This window comes from Echinops telfairi, unplaced genomic scaffold, assembly GCF_000313985.2.
Source record: "Echinops telfairi isolate 266 unplaced genomic scaffold, ASM31398v2 ScPeMD7_7461;HRSCAF=8499, whole genome shotgun sequence".
Classification (NCBI taxonomy): domain Eukaryota; kingdom Metazoa; phylum Chordata; class Mammalia; order Afrosoricida; family Tenrecidae; genus Echinops; species Echinops telfairi.
This window is the reverse complement of record NW_022111361.1, coordinates 2,713,940-2,735,205: the sequence shown is the minus strand read 5'-3', so window position 1 is coordinate 2,735,205 and position 21,266 is coordinate 2,713,940. Positions and strand designations below refer to the sequence as shown.

Here is a 21,266-nt window from a genome sequence, read left to right as displayed (position 1 = left end):
GATAGTGTAAAAAACCAGAAAGGTTAAGGGAGAAATATTTGAGTTACTGTGCGGAGGGGGGGGGGGTGTACCTGGGAATAGTCAGAAAGCATGACTGTATCAAAACAAAAGAAGGTGGAACTAGCTAGGAGTGTGAAGGTAGACAGAATTCATGAGTCACCAGGTGGAGTGTTTGACTTTGAATAAATCAAATAAAAGCCTTCTTTTCCTTAAGAATGGTTGGTACTCTTTATATGAAAGTGTCTATATTAAAATTTCTTTCTTTTCTTTCCTTTTTTGTAATATCTTGCACAGTGAGACATCTAGGGAGGTGAACTTTACACGCTGGCTTTCCAAGTGCCTTCTAAATCTGATGTTGCCTGGAAACTCGACAGTGGGAATTTCCTGCTTTAGATGCGGTATTTTTCTTTCCCATGTTCGTTGATCACGCAGATGTGCTGAAACGATAAAGGATTTAAAGCCATCAGCCCTGGACCAAAATAGGATGCACAGAAAATGTGAGGCAGCAATAACAGAATCCTGTTCTGTAACTGGTTATTTGTTAACACACACACACACACACACACACACACACACACTGAGGCTTCAAAACATTCGAGGGAAAATTCCGTTATCTTTCAATCCTGTGCTTCCATGAACTGTCTGAAGTTTCCTCTATGCAAACACACGATAGACAGATATACCTTATAGGTAATATACATACACACATTTTATGTGTGCATACAATCTACAGAGGCCCATTCAAGAACCAATCAAAAAAGTCCTTTGCTGTGTGGGTTTTGAACTTGTTTTGGAATTTGGCTTCCCAGGTTCCTACAAACCAGAGATGCTGAGGAAGCTGCACGTTTTGCCCTGCTGGAGATGGAGCGTCCCCTGTTGGTGAAGTTGCAACTTCTCTGATAAGAAGAAATAATAGGGGTCAACATGAACATGTATTGATTCTTTTCTGGGGGTGGGGGACAAGAAATGTGTCTGGGATACAAGGGAGTACCCCCCCACACACACACAAACAAACAAACAACAAAAAAGTGGAGAAAGCACTGCTGGGTGGAGCTTTTGTAGTACGGATTTTCCCCCACTAGGTGAGCATCCAACAACTTGCTCTGAGTTAGTGCACCCAGTAGCGTCGCCTGGGAAGGTTCTCTCTGGTCATAGTAAATTTGTCATAAAAGTAGTTTTGCTAGGGCTGTTTTTTGTGATGGCTGATTTCAGAGAACAGTGTGCGACTGTGAAATTTTGTTCCCCGCTTGGGAAAAGTGCCACAGAAACTGTTGTGATGTTGAACACAGCTTACAAGGACAGCGCTACGAGAAAAACTCAAGTATATGAGTGATTTTCTCATTTCCAAAAAGGTGAGATGTTGATTGATGACAAACCTCCTTTTGGACACACGTCAATTTCCCGAACAGACAAAAATGTCAACAAAAGTCATGCAGGTGTGCTCGAAGACGGACAATACGTCATTGAAGAGATGGGGAAGTTATCTGGACTGTCTTGGAGCGCTGTTCGGCGAATTGTAATGGAAGATTTGGGAATGAGAAAGGTCACTGTGAAATTTGTGTCTCAGGTTCTGACTGACCAGGAAAAGGAGCGTTGGCTGGAAACTTGCTGTGCTCTGAAAGAACACCTCGGAAGAGACCCAGATTTTTTTCCAAGGTCATTACTGGTGATGAGACTTGGTGCAATTCTTTTGACCCTGAAAGCAAACATCAATCAAGCCAATGGAAGATGCCACCATCACGTTGCCCCCCAAAAGTTTGTCAAGTGATTTCAAAGATCAAGACAAGTTTGTCAAGTGAAATCAAAGATCAAGACGATGCTCATTTGGTTTTGAGGCGGGGGGAGATAGCGCCTTTGGAGTTCATTCCACCAGGTCCGACTGCTCATCAAGCGTTCTATTGCGCGGTTCTGAAAAGGCTGCGTAACAGTGTGTGACACAAAAGGCCTGATTTGTGGCAGACGGGGGATTGGCCTTGCCACCACGACAATGCACCTGCTCACGCAGCCATCTCAGGGCGCCAGTTTGGGGCAAAAAACAATCCCAGCATGCCTTTCTTTCCCCACGCACCTTACTCACCTGATCTCGCTCCATGAGGCTTCTTTTTGTTTCTGGGAATGAATAGGACATGAACGGACAGCAATTTGATGACGTAGAAGAGGTGAAGAACAAACATCAGGGAGGTGCAGTCAGCCATCCAAACAGATGAGTTTGAAAAACGTTTTCAAGAATGGAATCGCAGATTTGACAAATGTATTAAGTGCAATGGAGAGTACTTGACGGTGATAAGGTTGTTTTGTAAAAAGTAGCTTTGGAAATTTTTTTTTTAAATCCGTGTTTTGGGGGGTGTCCCCTTATATGTTGGTGGCGAGGGACACTGAGTCAGGCTACCGTAAGCACAAACTGGGCATTCCTTGTGGAATCCTTGGGTGGTTCACAGAAGCAAACCAAGAGCGGACAATGAAGCAGCTGGTCAGCAGGAACAAGGGTAATCCCTCCCAGGAGCTTCAGCCCCCAGTGGCTGTGGACCTTCTCTGTGGAGCATGCTCAGTAGAAGTCCAACAGCCCTGGGCCTCTGTGGCTCTGGGTTTGTGTTTTTCCTTCCCAGGACAGAGAGGCTGATGGGTCCACTCTGGCTAAGCTGCTGACAGCTAGCTCAGTCTGGGTTGGTTAGATTGTTTAGCCTACACACTCAGGGTCCTGCTGGCTGGCAGAAACTCTTTTCCCTGAAGAAGGAATTGTTGGGAGCTGCATGCCACTGCGGTCGGTACCTTCTAGACTGCAAGCACCGAGACACAATAGTTTGAAAGCACACTGACTATTTTTATGAAGGGTGGGCACAGTCAATGCCTCAGGGGAAAGGTCAGTATTATGCTATCACCCTGTTGTTAATTTCCTTATCTCTTTAGTACAAAAGAAAGACAGCCAGGGCTTCCTTCCATTAGCCTAATACCTATTTTGCAGGGCGGTGGTGAGAGTTCATTGAGCGTGCCCGTACTCCACAGATGATAATAAATGGAAGCCTTGTGTGTGTATTAGGAGGTTCCATTGTTAAATCACTGTTATGCTCGTTTGAGAAGGACGCGAGGGGGTGGGTGAACATGCAAAACTTACATTCAGATCTCTGAAGTATTCATTGTAGTCTAAGGCATAACCCACCACAAATAAGTCTGGAATTTCAAACCCAGCATCTTAGCAGGGGGAGAGGAGAAAACAAAAACAAGGCAGCATTTAGATAGTGCACATTCAAAGCTCCCGTACGTTCTTGTCACTCAAACTGTGACGACTTTTCCTTGAGGCAGAAGGAAGTTACTCCAGTGGTCAGTGATGCGCAGGGCCAGCGGCCAGGAACCTGAGGTTGACTCACTACCCAGACAGGCAAGACAACGAAGCAAGCATGCAGGGAAGAACGAGGAGTCCACAGAGTTGAAACAGGGCCCGGGAAGCCCCGTGGATAACCAGAAATAAGAATGAGTTAGCCCTGCAGCGCCGATGTCCCAAAGCAAGCAGTAGCTAATGATATAATGCCAACAGAAACACTTCGAAAAGCATAAAGGGCAGTTCAGACAAGAGGCCTGGGCTGCAGGTCAAGACATGAAGAGGTAAGGAAGCAATCTTCCCAACACGTTCAGTGTCAGCTACTGGTTCAAGGGCGGAGCAGCAAAATCTAGCAATGCTAAGGGTTATCTTAAAGGTGGCCTGGGGGTCCACAATGCAGAGATTAATTAGTGCTTACTTTATCTCTGCTGAGGGAGGGCAGGATGAGGGGAAATGGATTTAAAGGCAGTATGAGGTAGTTAGGCGAAGCACAGAAACAATTTATGAAAAGGAGGAAGATTTTTTCCTGGAAAAGGAAGCTTGCAGAACAGACGCTAGCTAGCTCTCTTCTAGACGGCTTGGAACCGGGACTACATGTGCGAAGGGACCATTGACCCCTCAAACCTGCCTACAGCTATCTGGAGTCTTCCATCTGCTCACCCCAGGGACGCACTTCCTTTTTTTCTTTTTCACAACATGTATTAGATATTTAATATATGATTCCATATTTACAAGCAATTTAATATATTATTCCATATTTACAGGCAATTTAATTCTTCCATATTTATAAGCAATTTAATATGTTATTCCATATTTACAAGCGATGTGATTTTGATACAATTATCTCCACTTTATACGGTGAGGACTTGAGACATGGAACATTTTGGTGGCTTGATTGGAATCAGTCCCGGGGTAGGTGCAGAGGAAAGGTTTTTTTTCCTCATTTTATTGGGGGCTCGTACAACTCTTATCACAATCCACACATCCATCCATTGGGATGCACTTCCTTTTGTGACACTGCCCTTTGGTACGGGCAGTGGATTTACAGCATGGAGACAGTTATCTCCATGGCTACCAACAGCGCCATTTTGAATCCTCTAATCAAAGATACTTTCGCATGGAGAATCCACATGGTTCCTGCTCCCAGACACTGCCGGAGGCCAGGGGCTGGTTCTCTAGGGGTGGGACGGAGCTTTCTGTCCTCTACTCTTTAGAGTTGCACTCTCAGAAACGCACAGGGGCAGTTCTACCCTGTGTTGTAGGCTCTCTGGGAGTTGGCAGTGACTCAGTGGCAGTGAGTCTTTCGGTTTTATTAGCACTGTGGACTGAAAAAAAAATTAAAAAAAATACAAACAAACAAAACTGTGGACTGTGGAGACAAAAACAATCACAGAGAAGCCAGTGCAGAAGAGCAAGGGTCAGAGATGACAATGCGAGTGTAGGAACGGGCCCAAAACACAAAGCCTCAGAAATCCAGAGAGGGAACGAAAACAAAGATCCGGAGTGAGCGGAAAAAGAATCTGAGCAAATGGCAAACAAAACCCTGGTTGTAATATTAACAACTCCGCCCCCCCCCCCCCCAAAGCAGGGCAATCCCTATAGCGAGCATGGCGACTTAGGGTGGCATGAGACAAGAAAAGGACAGGTGACAGGTGAACAGTAGGGAAGCAGACTGACTGGTCCCTGGCTGGTAACGGGTGTGGGTCCTGCTCTTTATTAGCAATAGCAGGTGTCACTTGCAGGTGTTGGAGGGAGAGACAGACAGAGAGACTGACTACCATCAGACTGCTGGACTGCCATTCTTTCCCTCCACTTAGCAAGGCAAGCAACCCACCTTGCGGTGTTCAATTCCCGCAGCTGTCAAGAGAACTTAACAGTCGGGCCTGAGTTAGAGGACTGTTGTGAGGGGTAAGCAAGGATGGCCTCTGCTTAGCAGTCAGCACAGAGCGAGGTATATCACAGCCTTTCAACTGTGCTCGCTGACATTACTCTCTTAATGCCGTTGCCGAGAGACTCAAGACATCTGTAATGAACTGGCCACCTGTGAAACGAATGCTTTCCAACCTCAGTGAGAAATCTTACCCATGTCGCAGGTACCTTACATTATTTCCTTAGCAGATTTGTTTCGCTATCCACCACCGACTGCATCCGGATTCCATGCCCCCAACCAGTCAGGGACCGGAAGGTGCTCATGGGTGGGTCTGCCCAGACCTAAGCGGTTTAGAGTGACAGGCCCAGCACTGGGCAGGGACTTGGATTTAGCAAGCAGAGTCACGGGCTAAGTTAAGTGTCTGCTGGCACGTTGCCCATCGCATGGTGCTTCTCTGGCTCCAGGGTTTGTTCAGTTTGCTGAGAACTGTAGCCGAAGTGCCCCAGCAGCTTTGGAGCAAATGTAAGTTATGAGAAGCGAACTAAGTCTGCCTATGTGAGTGCAAAACAACAACAATAACAACAACAACAAAACCCTTCTAGTGTGGGACTATAAATAAGCCAAGCTGCTTGTTTCTCTTTTTCGGCTTCAGAACTATTCCTGGTATGGCGGGGTGGTGGGAAAGTGAGCCCCAGATGAGGGAAGCTCTCCAAAACACACGCCTGAAGCCAAGTGTGACGGATCAGGGCCAAGGGACAGTGTGAAGGGCTATTCGTGGGCTTAATTCTCTGTGTGGTGGAGCTTTGGTTTGGAGATGGCAGGGACTTTGGCTTCTGGGTGCTGGTGTTCAGGATTGCTGAAGGTCCCCAGTGCGCACTGCGGGACAACAATTCCTGAGGACGGACCCTGAACCTTGTGGAACCGCCCCACACCTCTCTGGGTTTGGTTGGTGGGAATGGGGGCACTGATGATGTAGCTGCGTGAGTCCAGCAGGTCAAGTCTTCCTCCACCCGCTTGGGGACTGATTCGCTCCTGGGAGCGAGGGTGCCTTAGAAGGCTTGAAAATAAAACCATGAGAAGGCTTCAGAAAGTGCGTGGGAAAATTCCATGATCGTTACAAGTCCATTTCCCCACGTGCTCTTTTGAAGCACCCCTGTAGGCAATGCACAGCACAGAGTTCCTGAGAACCCTGCACCCCTACTCCTTCCTACTAGGTGGGGAACAATACCAGGGATCCGCGGGCCCCTGCATAGCTTCTATTTCCCACAGACAGCCATCAAATAGGAAACCACTTCAAACCCACCTGCAGAGTATATCCTGCGAGGAAATACATTTGTTTGTTAAATTTAAAAAAAAAGGAAATCAAAGATTCTTTCACATCAAACAAGATAAGACCACCGATAAATAGACAAGAACCAAATCACACTTACAGTCTGGTTTAAAGCCTTCACTTCGAGGTGTCCTCTTCACCAACAAACTATGATGTACAAAGGAAACAACACTCAGCATTGGAAATAAAGTCTTGGTGGGTTGGAAGTATAATTAAACATCATTACAATATGCATTTTAAATGAGCACAGGGGCAGGAGGGGCGTCACCAGTGCCCTCTTTAATCCGTCCTCTGGAGACTGGGACCCCACAGAGTGATCCTGGATGAAAAGAAGAAGGCCTGTGTTTGGGAGCCCTCTCACCAAGCTACTCCTGGAAAAGGCTAGTGGGCACCGAGTAAGCGGGGCTCACGGAACACGTGTTTCCTCCTCCCTTTCCGCTCAACCTACCAGCCCCCAGACAACAGTCACTGGCTCGGGAAGGCAGTGGCTCAATGGACTTCTCCCATCCCCAGCTGCCGTCTCAGGTAGGTTCGATTCCTGCCAATGCACCCTGAGGGGTGCTGCTCTGAAAAGTTTCAGCAGAGCTTTACGACTATGAGAGACTAGGAGGAAAGGCCTGGAGAGCTACCTTTGAGAACTTTTGAGAACTCAGCCAAGATTACAGTGGTCCCAATCTGCACGTGATGGGGAACAGGTAGGAACCCTGCAACCTTTCTTCTGGTTGTGCCTGAGGTCCCCAGGAGATTAGGGGCCAACCAGATGTCAGATACCGGTGACAATGACATTCTGTGTAGGCATCCTCGTAGGACTGTGTGGGGCACGGAAATAAGGAAGCTGCAAAGGCCCTACTCACCTGGCTACCTTAACCATATTGGGCTTGTATTTCTCGATACTGCCCAGTAACGCTTTCATGGTCCTTCCGGTCCCTACGACATCCTGCGCGGAGAACACACACAGAAACCATGAGGCCAACATTCACAGATTTTTTTCAACCAGAGACCTGATTTCCTAAGCATCATAATTCGAAATGTCATCCAATTGGAGGCAGCTAGGAGACAGAATTGCTCATACATTTTTTTTTTAAGGCAGATGTTTCTGGGAGCTGGGCTTGGGTTGGGTGGGGGGGGATCTCTTGCTGAGTATTTCCTCCCCAGCTTCTTCAGCTGTGCCAGATGCGGGGCGAAACCCTGCCTTTGGAGCGCACGTGGGGCTCCCTTCCTCTTTGATTCCGCCCGGACTTGGCGCCTGCACGTTCAAGGGCTCGATTTGGCCCTAAGGTTATGCAGCACAATACAAGAGGCATGAATTTTCATGGACGCAGGGCGTTCATCTGAATGCACTGAATGGATAAACGCTCCCCCCCTCCCCCTCCCCCGGAGGCTCCCCACTCAATGGGGGTGCCTGCGGCTGGGCGGCAAGGGACGTCTGGACAGCAGCTGGTGAAGTGCACTTGAGTTCCGAGGGGTGCGGGGGCGCGCGCGCGGCCAGCCCGAGCAATTACGCAATGAGAGCCTGCCGGCAGCCGGAATGCATTGTCTTCAGTGCGGGGCTGATTGTCCAAACAGGGCTGAAGTGAGCCAGGTTGTGCAATCCTTGGGCGGCAGGGTCTCCTGGGCGGGTTACACTGACCCGGAGGAGCTGCGGGTCGTGCGCCAGCTGATAAGACAGACCTGCTCCCCAACACACCGCTCCCCGCCGCCAGCCGGCCGCCGCCTCCGCTCTCCTGCCCCTTCTAAAACAATTCATTTTGAGCAGAAAAACAAATTACATTGAACCAGAACGGTCTCTGGGAGTGCCAGCTTTTAAAGCGATCGTGTGTAGTATTTTGATGCTCAGATTCACGGTCAGTCACTCGCAGGAGCACGCGGTCAAGGACAGATCCTTCTTGTTGTTACGACCATCCTGTGAACAGGGTCCCGGGGCTCGTTTCCTCTTATCTAAAATCCCGGACTCACAGAGCCCCAGACACGCAGCTCCCTCCGACGGCAGCGCCTCCAGTCCAATTCCCGGTGAGTTCGGCGAGGCCTGGCGTCCACAGGGTGGACCTTGGACCACTTGTTAACAAGCGCTCTGTGTCAAAACTCACCCTGAGGTGCTGTCATCTTCCAAAGATGGAAAAGCTGCTTACCTCCACGATGAGGACATTCTGAAAGAGAGGACGCCCAATTGTGTGAGCAGGACGAAGGTACACTCACCGCGCAGGCGCACAGCTTGTTCGCAACTAGAACTTCACACTGGTGTAGAATCAGCGGTTCTCAACCTGTGGGTCGCGACCCCTATGGTGTGTGTGTATCGAACGACCCTTTCACAGGGGTCGCCTAAGCCCATCACAAAACACATATTTCCGATGGTTTTAGGAACCGAGACACGGCTCCTCTATCCGTCTCCTGGTCCGCCCCCACGCAGATATGCCCACATACGAGGACCCAGCGTGAAGACTGTTACCCATGGACACCAGGCTTCAAGACAACATTTCATTTCTTTGTCACTAGAAATAAATATTCCACAATACAGAATGACATATTGTTTTTGTGATGAATCACCATGCTTTCATGTTCAATCTGTAACAATGAAAATACATCCTGCCTATCAGATAGTTACATGACGATTCATAATAGTAGCAAAATGACAGTGATGAAGTGGCCACGAACATAATGTGATGGTTGGGGGTCACCACATGAAGAACAGTATGAAAGGGTCGCGGCCTTAGGAAGGTTGAGCACCACTGTCTTACATGGTCTATCCCCATGGAATGAATCTAGGTGCATTCCAGATTCGTTTGAGGAACTCCTCTGGAATTACTTGGTGCTGCAATACTGGTACCTTTACTCCGGTTAGGAGACCTGGTGGTACGATGATTTCAGCTGCTAATTGGAAGGTTGGTGGTTCGGGACTCACACAGCTCTGCAGAAGGCAAGATCTGGAGTTTTGCTTCTACAAAAAATTCACTTTAGGAAAACCTTGCCCTAGAGGGTTGCTATGAGTCGGCATCAACTCAATGGCACACGGCAACAACATATCCAGGGTGGGAGCAGGCTAACCTAGACTAGCTATGCTACCTGTCTAAAGAGCGATCCATAAAGCCACCGCTCCCCACCTCCCCTGCCCCCCAGTCATTCTGGGACATGCTGCCATCACCACTGATCAGCGTCATCCGTAATGAAGCCACTTGGGAAGCAAAGCTTACAAGGACTTTGCCATGAAAACCAGCCAACAGAAGCTGCCTCTCTCAGGGAGACGATGCTTCCTGGGTGCCGCATTCAGGCACGAGAGTTTGTCCCTGCTCAGCCACCCAGACAACTAAGGACTCGGTACTTGCTGTGCGATTTTCTGCTCCGAGGAAGGTGGCTGCACCAAGAAATCGGAGACGCCTGCCTTATATTTTGAGTGGATGATTCAGTCCTCTTGCTATGCGTTCTCAAGGCCTGGTTGGGCTTCTCCCCTCACAATACAGGTGATTTTCAAGTCAAGTCAATTTCCTGGCTGATCTCTGCCTTCCCCACTGGATGATAAGCGATCTGATGTGGGAATTATCCCTGTCTTGCTCAGGACTGCCTTCCTGGACCCAGCAACCACCAGTTACCATAGAGTTGGCTCCATCCACCTCATGATGACTTCATGTGTATGCGAGTAGCACTGGCTACTACTTGGGTATCCAATGGCTATCTTTTTGGAAGTAAGATTGTCAGGCCTATGCCCACAGTGCCTCCCCATGGCCTTGAATCTCTACCCAGAACTGTCATAATAGCCTGCATATACATGCTCACTAATTATTTGAAATAATGAATAACAGAGTACGCTTATTAATGGGTTAAAGTCAATCTGGTGGATTACTAGTTACATGTCAATGCTGCCCCAGCCAATTAAAATATGACCGTGTTAATAATATGCCATTCCAATTAACTCCAGGGTGAGAAAATTTCCCCAATGTAATGCTGTTTTGCTTTCTTTAGATGATGTTTCACTTATCCCTATCATACTTAAAAACACCAGCTCAAACCTTAAGCATTATATATCCGTCTTATGCTTAAGGTAACAGAGATTTAATTATTTAAACATGTTAATCAATTGACCAGCCAACCAACCCCAAACTCTGTTAACATTGCATCACAGTATTTTATGTATCAGATGCAGTTAGGTGGAATTAACTTTCTGGAAGCATTTTTTCTTTCAGGTCTAGTTCATTTAAAAAAATCTACGAAAAGCTTGGATTAATCATGAAAATGTAGGATTGTTTTGTTCATTTTGAAAGCAGGTCATACCGCAATATCTGCTCCTCTGAGAATCAGTCACAAGGGTCCCCTTGGCAGCCTAACCATATAATTTGTTATGATCTTTACGATCAATCCATAACAGTTAAGGCAGCGGTTCTCAACTTGTGGGTTGTGACCCAATTGGGGGATCGAATGACTCTTTCACATACCAATTCATAAGAGTAGCAAAATGACAGTAATGAAGCAGCAACAAAAATAATGTTATGGTTGGGGGGTCACCACCACATGAGGGACTGTATGAAAGGGTCGCGCGGCATGAGGAAGGTGGAGAACCACTGAGTTAAGCAAGCCCTTTGGGCTTGATGGAGGCATAGGAATCATGTCCATCAATCAACCAGAAGACTCCGAGAAATGTTTGGTTAATTTAATTTCCTGGTGCACGATCCCCTTTTGTTTCAACTTTACAAAGAACATCTCTAAAATGTGTTCATCTGCATTCTTCCCTAATGAAGTAGAGGGCACAGAACATATTAAATCATTAAAAAAATACTGTGCAGCCTTAGAAACAGAAGAGTCATCATTGAAGATTAGTCTACTGCAAGATGTAGTAGTGGGTAGGAAGTGGGACTCGGCTGTGTACCAAGCCTGAGATGGATTGTCAAGATGACTTAAAAACACAAAGATGACACACATACACGCTTAAAGTCAAACAGGTGGAGAAAAAACTGAAAGAAAATCAATGACCTTATGCCTTACTGCTTCGCCGCCCCCCCCCATTCTGCTCCCCAGGAACTATCATATCTAACGTTCCTGTTTATCGCTGCCCATACCCTCAGGGATCACTTACCTATTCCTAAACGGTATATTTCATAATATGCTTTCACATAGCTACTTCTGTTTTTAACACCATACTTAAGGTGCTGATTGTTTTGGAGCTGCTTGTTTTTTAAAAAGATTTTCTCTATTATAAATCATATTCATTTATATGATAAGCATTTGTAATTCAGAACAACATACATTCTGTAATAGCTGGCACTGAATGGACTCCCAGCTCAGGGTGATTCCATCCATGTGTGTCACAGTACAGCAGTGCTCCAGAGGACATGCAATGTTGATCTTTCTAAAGAAGAACGCCAGGTCTTTCTTCTGAGTGCCTCCAGATGAATGTGAACCTTCATTTTTTTCAGTTAGCAGTGAGTGAAAGAGAGTTAGCTATACAAGGGGGTCCCCCAACAAACTGAAATCTTTTTCAAAGCTATGAATTAATTTTTTTTTTTTTTTACAAAACAATCTTATTCCCTTCAAAGTACTCTCCATTACACTTAATACATTCTTATCAAATGTGCGATTCCATTCATGGAAACATTTTTCAAACTCATCTATTTGGATGGCTGACAGCATCTCCCTCAGTTTTTTCTTCACCTCTTCAGTCCTTTCATGTTCCTCTGCATTTGCAGAAACAAAAAGAAGTTGCATGGAGTGAGGTAGGTGAGTAAGGTGCATGGGGCAAGAAAGGCATGATTTTTCTTTTGCCCAAAACTGGGGCACTATGATGGCTGTGTGAGCAGGTCATTCTGGCAAAACCAGTCCCCCATCTGCCACAAATCAGGCCTTTTCTGTCACACACCGTTATGCAATCTTTTCAGAACCTCTAAATAGAAAGCTTGATTAACAGTCTGACCTGGTGGAATGAACTCCAAAGGCACGATCCCCCTCACATCAAAAAACAAAAACAAATGAGCATTGTCTTGATCTTTGACTTCACTTAATGAGCTTTTGTCTTGATCTTTGATATCACTTGAAAAACTTTTGAGGGGCAAGGTGATGGTGCCAAGGTGATTTTGCTTGCTTGATTAATGTTTGTTTTCCGGGTCATAAGAATAGCACCAAGTCTCATCACTACTAATGACCGTGGGGAAAAAAGTCTGGGTCGTTTCGAAGCTGTTCTTTCAAAGCACAGCACGTTTCCAGTCAACACTCTTTGTTTGTGGTCAGTCAGAACCTGAGACATACATTTGGAAGACCCTTCTTATTCCCAAATCTTCCATTAAAATTCACTGAACAGAGCTCCAAGATAGTCCAGATAACTTCCCCATCTCTTCAATGGTATATTGTCAGTCTTTGAGCACAAGTGCACTAATTTTGTAGACATTTTCATCCATTTGGGAAGTTGACAGACATCCAGAATGAGGTTTGTCATCAGTTGACATTTCCATCTTTCAAGAAACAAGAAAACCACTCATACACTTGAGTTTTTCCCATAGCACTGTCCTTGTAAGCTGTGTTCAACATCACAACAGTTTCCGGGCATTTACCCCGAGCAGAAAACAAAATCTCACAGCCACATGCTGTTATCTGAAATCGGCTATAACAGCGGTTCTCAACCGGTGAGTGTTGACCCCTTTGGGGTCAAACGACTCTTTCAGAGGGGTCACCTAAGGCCATTGGAAAACACATATTTCCAATGATCTTAGGAACCGAGACACCACTCCTCAATCCATCTCCACCCACATGCAGATACGCCCACATAGGAGGACCCGGTGTGAAGACTGTTATCCATGCTATACCATGCTTCAAGACAAAATTTCATTTATATGTCATTAGAAATATTTCACAATATATAACTACATAAAGCATAGTGATTCATAACTATGCTTTAATTATGTTCAATTTGTAACAATGAAACTACATCCTGCATATCAGATCTTTACATTATGATTCATAACAGTAGTAGCACAATTACAGTTATGAAGTAGCAACACAAATAATTTTATGGTTGGGGGTCACCACAACATGAGGAACTGTATTAAAGGGTCTTGGCATTAGGAAGGTTGAGAACCACTGGGGATATCACATTAAAACAAAGTTCAAGTGAAACTGCTTTTAGGAAAAAAATTTACTGTGACCAGAGAGAACCTTCCCAGGCGATGCCACTGAGTGCACTAACTCAGAGCGTATACCGTGATGCTTGCCAAGTGGGAAAAATGTGTACTTTGAAAGCTCCACCCAGGGAGCTTTCATCTGTGTTGTTTTTTTTTTTTTGGGGGGGTGGGGTTCCCCTCATATAAGAATCACTTGGGAGCTCCTTTCTATTAAGTACAAAGACATATTTTATTAACTGTCACTGCAGGATAAGTAGTGGACCTCTAACCACAGGTATTGTTGCTGTTGGATGCCATTGAGTTGGTTCCAACCCAAAGCAACGTTATGCACAGCAGAACAATGCACTGTCTGGTCCTGGTCCAACCTCACAATTCTTCCTATGACTCGAGCCTACATTTGCAGTCACATTGTCAGCCCATCTCCTTGACGGCCTTCCTCTTTTTTTGCTGCCCCTCCACTTTACCAAACTTGATGTCCTTCTCCGAGGACTGGTGTCTTCTGACAATATGTCCAAAGTATGTAAGACACATTCTTGCCTCTAAGGAGCACTCTGGATGTACTTCTTCCAAGACAGGTCGGTTTGCCCTTTTGGCAGTCCATGGTATTTTCAATATTTTTCTCCAGCATCACAATTCAAAAGAATCAATTCTTCTTTGATCTTCCTTATGCAATGTCCAACTTTCACATGCATAAGAAAATCGAAAACACCATGGTTTGGTTCAGGTGCACCTTAGTCCTCAAAGTAACATCCTTGCTTTTCAATATGCTAAAGAGGTTCTGTGCAGCATATTTACCTAATACATGTTTTTTGATCTCTTGACTGCTGCTTTCATGAGCAGTGATTGTGGATCCAAGCAAGGCAAAATTCTTGACAATTTCAACCTTATCTTCATTTCTCATGATGTTACCTATTGCGAGTATCTGGGTCTTCCTTACATGGAGTTGTAATCCCTACTGAAGGCTTCAATCCTGATCTTCATCAGCAGGTGCTTCAAGTCCTCCTCACTGTCAGCATAGCGCCGGTTGTGAACAAGCCTTTCTCCAATTCAGTTACTGTATTCTTCTTTGTATAAGCCTAAGCCAGCTGTTCTGATTAATTACTCAGCATACAAGTCGAACAAGTATAGTGAGAGGACACAACCCTGTCACACCTTTTCTGATTTCAAACTATGCAGTGTTCCCTTGTGTTCGCACAGCTGCCCTTGATCCATGTACAAGTTCCTCTGGAATGGGTTCTGGAATTCCATTCTTCTCAAGATTATCTATAGTTTGTTATGAACCACACAGTCGAATACTTTGGTATAGTCAATAAAACACAAGTAAACATCTTTCTGGTATTCTCTGTTTTCAGCCAAGATCCATCTGACATTAGCAAGCTTTTTGACACCACCATTTTTTTGTCAGCTTGTCATACTGTGGTGGCTTGTATGTCGCTGTGATTCTCGAAGCTATGTCACTAGTGTTTCAAATGCCAGCAGGTTCAACTCAAGTGAAAGGTTTTCAGAAGAGCTTACAGACTAAGAACAGGCAACAAAGAGGGAATTGGCTGCCCACCTGCTGAAAACCACAAGGTAGGCGGTTCAAGCATATCACCTGATACTCAGGAGGAAAATGAGATTGTCTCTCTCCTGCAAAGATGCACAGTCTCAGAAACACTATTTAGGATCATTATGCATTGGAATTGATTCCATGGCACTTGGGGTAATAGTTGAGAATAGAGTTCTTCTACATTGCCCAACTTTCCTTTCCCATCTCTCGATGTTGCTACAGGCAGCCCTAACTTAGGACCCATCTGACCTACAGTAGACTCCAGTTGGGATAAACAGCACATGCAGCTGTCCACTTGTTTTGCACATCTCACCGTTACTAAGATATGCTATATACAATGTGGTAGTGTGTCATTTGCTGGCCTCGGTTGTTCAGTGTTATGACTTACTGCCCATACCAGAGCCCTACAGCAGAATGTGGCTAGCCTACAATAAAGTAGCAGAGGTACATGGAGTTGGAAAGTTGGGCAGTACTCAACTCTAACAGCATGTGACACGGCCATGATCCAAACCCCATTCACTGCACCATTCTTCAGTCTGCATGGAACGTTGTGTCTCTCTGGGAGGAAGCTGTGGGAAATGCATGCAAGGGACTTGGGGGGAAATTGCCAGTTTGTGGAGTCATGCTCCAAGTATTTGATCGGACAATCTGACAGAAGGGATCAGTATAAAAAGTGTGCCTATGGCAAGAGGGGTGACTTCAGAACTTGTATTGCTGCTGTGGAATAGCTCATACATCACGACGAGGAGCAATCGACAGATCGGAATCCAGTGGATGCTGAAGAACAAAGAAGTAACGTGGAAAAGGGATAAGTTGTCCACAACATTTACCATGGAAGATGGACTGGCTCAGATACTGAGGTCGCTATGAGTCGGAAGATGGTACCTAATGACAACAACAACAGCAGCAACAATATTTCTAAACTAAACAAGGGACTTGGATGCTGGAAACCATGGATTCAAACCACGGATGCTTTTCTAAAGGCCACGGGAAGCTTGCTTCCGAGCAGAGACATGACTATGAAATAGATGAGGAGAAAAAGAAAGGAGCATAGAGATGGCTCTCACGAATTTTCTGATGAAAAACGCTGTCCACATTGCCAGGGATAATCCAGCTGATGTAGAACTTTCCACAAATGGAGCTATTACCACAACTGACAGGATATTAACATTGTCCAATTCTTCTGTGTGATCAGAATAATTAGAGTGGTGTGTATATATTCAATTAATTCTATGGACACATTAAAAAATACACGTCATTCTAATTCAGCGGTTCTCAACCTGTGGGTTGCGACCCCTTTGGTGGTCGAACGACCCTTTCACAGGGGTTGCCTAAGAACATCAGAAAAGACATAAATATTCCAAAATATATAATCACATCTTGTTTTGTGATTCTGTTTGATGATGTTCAATTTGTAACTTTGAAAATACATCCTTCCTATCAGATCTTTACAGGACAACTCATAACAGTAGCAAAATGACAGTTATGAAGGAGCAATGAAAATAATTCTAAGGTTGGGGTCACCACAACCCGAGGAACTGTATGTGTGAAAGGGTCGCGGCCTGGGGAAGGTTGAGAACCACTGGTCTAATTAGTCCGAGCATGCAGACGAGCTGGGGCAGAGGAAGCAGAAGGCATGTCTTCTGCAAGATTAGGTGGCATAGTGGTTGCGGTTGGGCTGCCAACGGCAAGGTCAGCAGTTGGAAACCCCCAGCCGCTCCATGGGAGGAAGCCTGAGCTTTCTACTTTTTGTGACGCGTTAGTCTCAGGAACTCACAGGGGCAACCTACCCTGTCCCCTAGGGCGCCTCTGAGTTGGTATCAACCCGACGGGAGTAGGTGAGATGTCAGTGTATGTGTCAAGATTTCAACACCCAAAGACAAAGAGCGATCTGACTTGTAAAGATACTGGCAGCGCCCAACCCACTGGCACGGAGTCAATTCTGACTCAGAGGGGCCTTACTGGACGGAGTAGAATTGACCCTTCGGGTCTATAAGGCGATAATCTTGATGGAAACAGGCAGTCTCCTTGTTCTCCCACGGAGCAGCGGGTGGGTTCAAACTGCAGACCTTTCCCTTAGAACCCAGCACTTGGCCCACTGTGCCATGGGGCTTCTTCTTGATAATAAAAGGCAACGACAATTTGATTTAGGACAGAGTCGTCAAAACACAACTCGTCATAAGTCAGGTACTACTTGTATTTTATTGGGATCAAATCTTCTGGTAGTTAAGCACCACCTCCTACCGAAAATCTAAGTTGCTATTACAATTATACTTGGTTTAGGAGATCTTAAAATTCTTTATCTGGGGCTTCTAATTCTTTTTCCTGCCTTCCTGTGCTTTATACTCCAATATTTTTCATTAAAAAGAAGGTGGTTTTCTTTGAAGGATTATTGTAAGGAAAACATTAATTATGGGTAATGATGGTTTTTCTGTTTCCCAAAGGATTGTAGAGAATCATAGAGGCTACGTGGGTTGCTAATATCTCTAACAACACAATGAACTTTCTGAATTGGACGCTGTATTTAAAAAGCAGGATTATTCAGCGGGCCCATAAGAGAACCCCCATCTAGAAACGCTCTCTGGCGTGGTAAGGTAACTTGGCTTCTCCAGTGAGTGACAGCTGGCAGCATCACATGCAGATTTATTTTCCTTTTCAAAACAGAGCACTGTTTTCAAATGCGTTCACTAGGAACACAGACTCCTTGTCGGGGTTTTCAGGGCCCTATCTGTGGTGCGAAATACTCCAGCACCAGCGCATCTGGAAGCTTGATGCTGTCCTACGGAACAAGAAGAAGCCCAGAATTGTTTGTTAGCTGCCATGCAAACAGCTCCCAACTCACGGTGAGCCTGTGCACAACGAAGGCGCCGAGATGCTGCCCAGTTCTGTGCCATCTGTGTGATCACTGTGGGTCAGCCTGTGGCGGCCTGTGTCTAGGAAGTAGAGCGCCAAGCTTTTCTTTCTAGTCTGTCTTAGTCTGGAAGCTCCTCTGAAAATCGCCACAACTTTGCAGGCACATTCAGTGGTGTCTAAGGGCACCACATCTGTACATTTGAACACACAAAGATTAGCTCCCTAAATGATGGCACCCAAATGAACTCATCTTGCTTCCTATTGGTAGGCAAAACAAAAAGATTGAAGAGAGAGAGAGAGAGAAAAGAAACTAGCAAAAAACAAATCAAAACAAACAAATGAGAAATGAGAAAACATGCGTAATGCCAGGGCAACCTTACAGACAGCAGAATGAAGCAAAACCCAGTCGTGTCGCCCGCACAATTGTTGCTATGTTTGAACTCATTTTTTCCCCTTCTTTCTTCCTCTTCAGAGCCATCCCCAGCTATGCCATTCTCGTCCCAAACAAAACTACCTCCTCCTCACAGGACAGCAAGGCCAACCCCAAGGAATCCTTCTTTCTTTGGATTTCCCTCTCTGCCCCAGGACAGCGTTGTGTTAGTCTGGGTACACTGGAGAAACAAATTCATTGATACTCACATGTGTATTAGAAGGAGGTTTATATAAAAAGAGGAGTTGAATATTGAGAAAACGTCCCAGCCCAGTCCAGATCAAGTCCTTAAGTCCAATATTAGCCCATATGTCTGATACCAATCTATAAAGTCCTCTTCAGACTCATGAAACACATGCAATGACGCCGAATGCATGGAGATCACAGGTCAGTGGGTTGGAAGTCTTCTGGATCCAGTGGTGTTGTAAGCATCTCAGCACTGGCAGGGGTCTCCTTGTGACTCCTCCGGCTCAGGGAACTAGTGCAGTTTCATGTGTCTTGTCAGCTACAAAGTCTCCCATCTCCAAGGAGGAAAAATACATACTTATACTAAATATTGCAGAGGCTATAAACTGAACTTGATGCTATAAGTAGCAGGAAGTAACAGTTAAGAGATCAACTGACTCATTGCCTTGGGTAAATCTGCTGCACAAGACCTTTTTAAAGTGCTGGGAAGCAAGGCTGTTGCTTTGAGGATTAAAGTACACCGGGCCCAAGCCATGGTATTTTTAGGTGTCTCATATGCATGTGAAAATTGGACATTGAATCATAAAGACCAAGGAAGAATCAATGCTCTTGAACTGTGGGGCTGGAGAATATTGAAAGGGCCATGGACTGCCAAGCGAACACACAAATCCCATCTTTCTGAACCTCCGGGATCCCTCCATTCGCATGGGGCTCCGGGTCATGCGTATAAACCACCAAACCAGTCACTGGCAAGTTGATTCAAGCTCATGGCCACTGGTGGTGTATTTCTGAGGAGAACTGTGCTCCATAGGGTGTTCGATGGCTGGTTGTTCTGAAGTTGATTTTCAGGGTTTTCGTCTAAGCCTTCTCTGGGTGGGCTTAACACCCCCCCCCCCGCACCCCAACCTTTCTAATAGTCATCAAACATATTAAGCATTTACACTCTCCGAACCACAAAAGCCCACTGTCGTTGACGTATAGTGGGCCTGTATTACAAAGCAGAACTGCTCATTGGGTTTCCAAGACTGTAACATTGTTTTGTGAGCAGATAGCCTGATCTTTCTATCCCAGAGCAGCGGATGAGTTTGAACAGTGGACCTGGCAGTGAGCAACCCAACACTCAGCCCACCGTGCCACCAGGGCTCTCTTGCACGTGACCCAACACAACACAACCCACTGCCCTCAAGTTGATTCCAACTGATAGGGTTTCCAGGAGAGCAGTTTCACAGTAGCTGGTAGGTTTGAAGCACCAAGCTTGCTGCTAACAAGCTGCCTGGCACGTTAGGCACAGTGCCACCTGGGCTTCTTTTTGCGTTGCCCAGAGATCATTCCTGGCAGGAGGAAAATCCTGAGGCACAACCACGGACCCCTTCTGCTTCCTTTGTCCCCAGGAGCGGCTGTCGCTCTTGGACTTCTTCTCTTGTAAGGAGAGGGACTATCCTGTGGTCACCTTGGGAAAACCTCTTCTGAGGATCTAGAGCAGCGGTTCTCCACCTTCCTAGGGCTGCGACCCTTTCATACAGGTCCTCATGTGGTGGTGACCCCCCACATGCATAACATTATGTTTGGGTGACTCCCCATGAAAGGTTCGTTGGACATTCCCTTGGAAACACTTGAACTGTTACCCCCTAGACAACTCCGATATTAAAGCCCCAGGGAGACAACATGTGTGACATGACGGATATGTAAGGCAGGGCCATACACGACTGTGCTAAAGTCATTTCTCATGGAGCGCCTGCTCCACGCCCGCTGAAAGAGCTGAATGACGGAAGGCTGCTGGGAGTAGTTTAGCTTTCTAGGCTGGGATTCTATGAACCGGTGTGGTTAAGAAACGATGGCTAGCAACGCACTACACCAACACAGTTCTGGTCTCTGGGATTCAACATGCACCTCAGGACTGCCATGAGCCCTGAGCCTGCGGTGCTGCCTCTGTGGCTCCTGACAGTTGCTCAGCGCCTGTGTGGCTCTGTCCTGTCGGGCTCGTACTTCCACAGAATTTCACAAAACGCGGTTGCCAGGCGTTGCGTAACCACAGCAACCGCAAAAAGCAGAGGCCAAGGTTGTGAAATCGACTGATCTCTTTTACCAGGAACGCCAAAGTTCTTCGGCAGGAATGAACACAAGGTTTGTCTCAGCACCCCGGAACCAATCCAAACCAAACAGATCCGACGTGGCGTTCGCCCTGGCAGGGCCACGAAGACCATCAGCTCCGTGAAACGACACCCCCTTCCAGCAGTGTGTTTATTTGGGGCGCAGACCAGCCTTTTCGCTTAAGTATTTATCGGCATGTTGGAAAACCCAAGTTAAAATCGGAGGGCTTTTGCGCACCATTGGACACGGAACTGGCAACAAACCAAAAGGCAAGAGAGGCATGGGCACGCTTCAGAAGCCTTTCATGATGTTCCCAAGGGGGCTTCAAAAAGTTCGTGGAAAGATTGGGGTTACAAGGCAATGGGATTTTCCCACAAACTCTTTGAAGCCCCTCCTCTCTCTCTGTGTGTATGCATGTATAATCTCTCTCCTCTAAATTTTACACATTTCGATAAACCCATTCACACATATTGGGCGGACCGAGACAGAAAAGAGGGCTTCTTTCGGGGCGGTACCTGAAAAGCACAGTGGAAATGGGCCAAAA

General features: G+C 46.1%; 1 protein-coding gene across 1 annotated transcript in view; it reads right to left on the bottom strand.

Moving 5' to 3' along the window:
- Positions 1-291: 291 nt before the first annotated feature.
- Positions 292-21,266, bottom strand: part of PRTFDC1 (phosphoribosyl transferase domain containing 1) — a 104,969-nt gene continuing 83,994 nt past the window's right edge. Inside the window, exons 6-10 of the mRNA XM_045300222.1 lie at positions 8,646-8,663; positions 7,371-7,453; positions 6,617-6,663; positions 3,113-3,189; positions 292-437 (exon numbers count right to left, since the gene is read on the bottom strand). Of these exons, the coding sequence (XP_045156157.1) occupies positions 390-437; positions 3,113-3,189; positions 6,617-6,663; positions 7,371-7,453; positions 8,646-8,663 (273 nt within the window). The 3' untranslated portion in view covers positions 292-389. The remainder of the gene's footprint in view (positions 438-3,112; positions 3,190-6,616; positions 6,664-7,370; positions 7,454-8,645; positions 8,664-21,266) is intronic.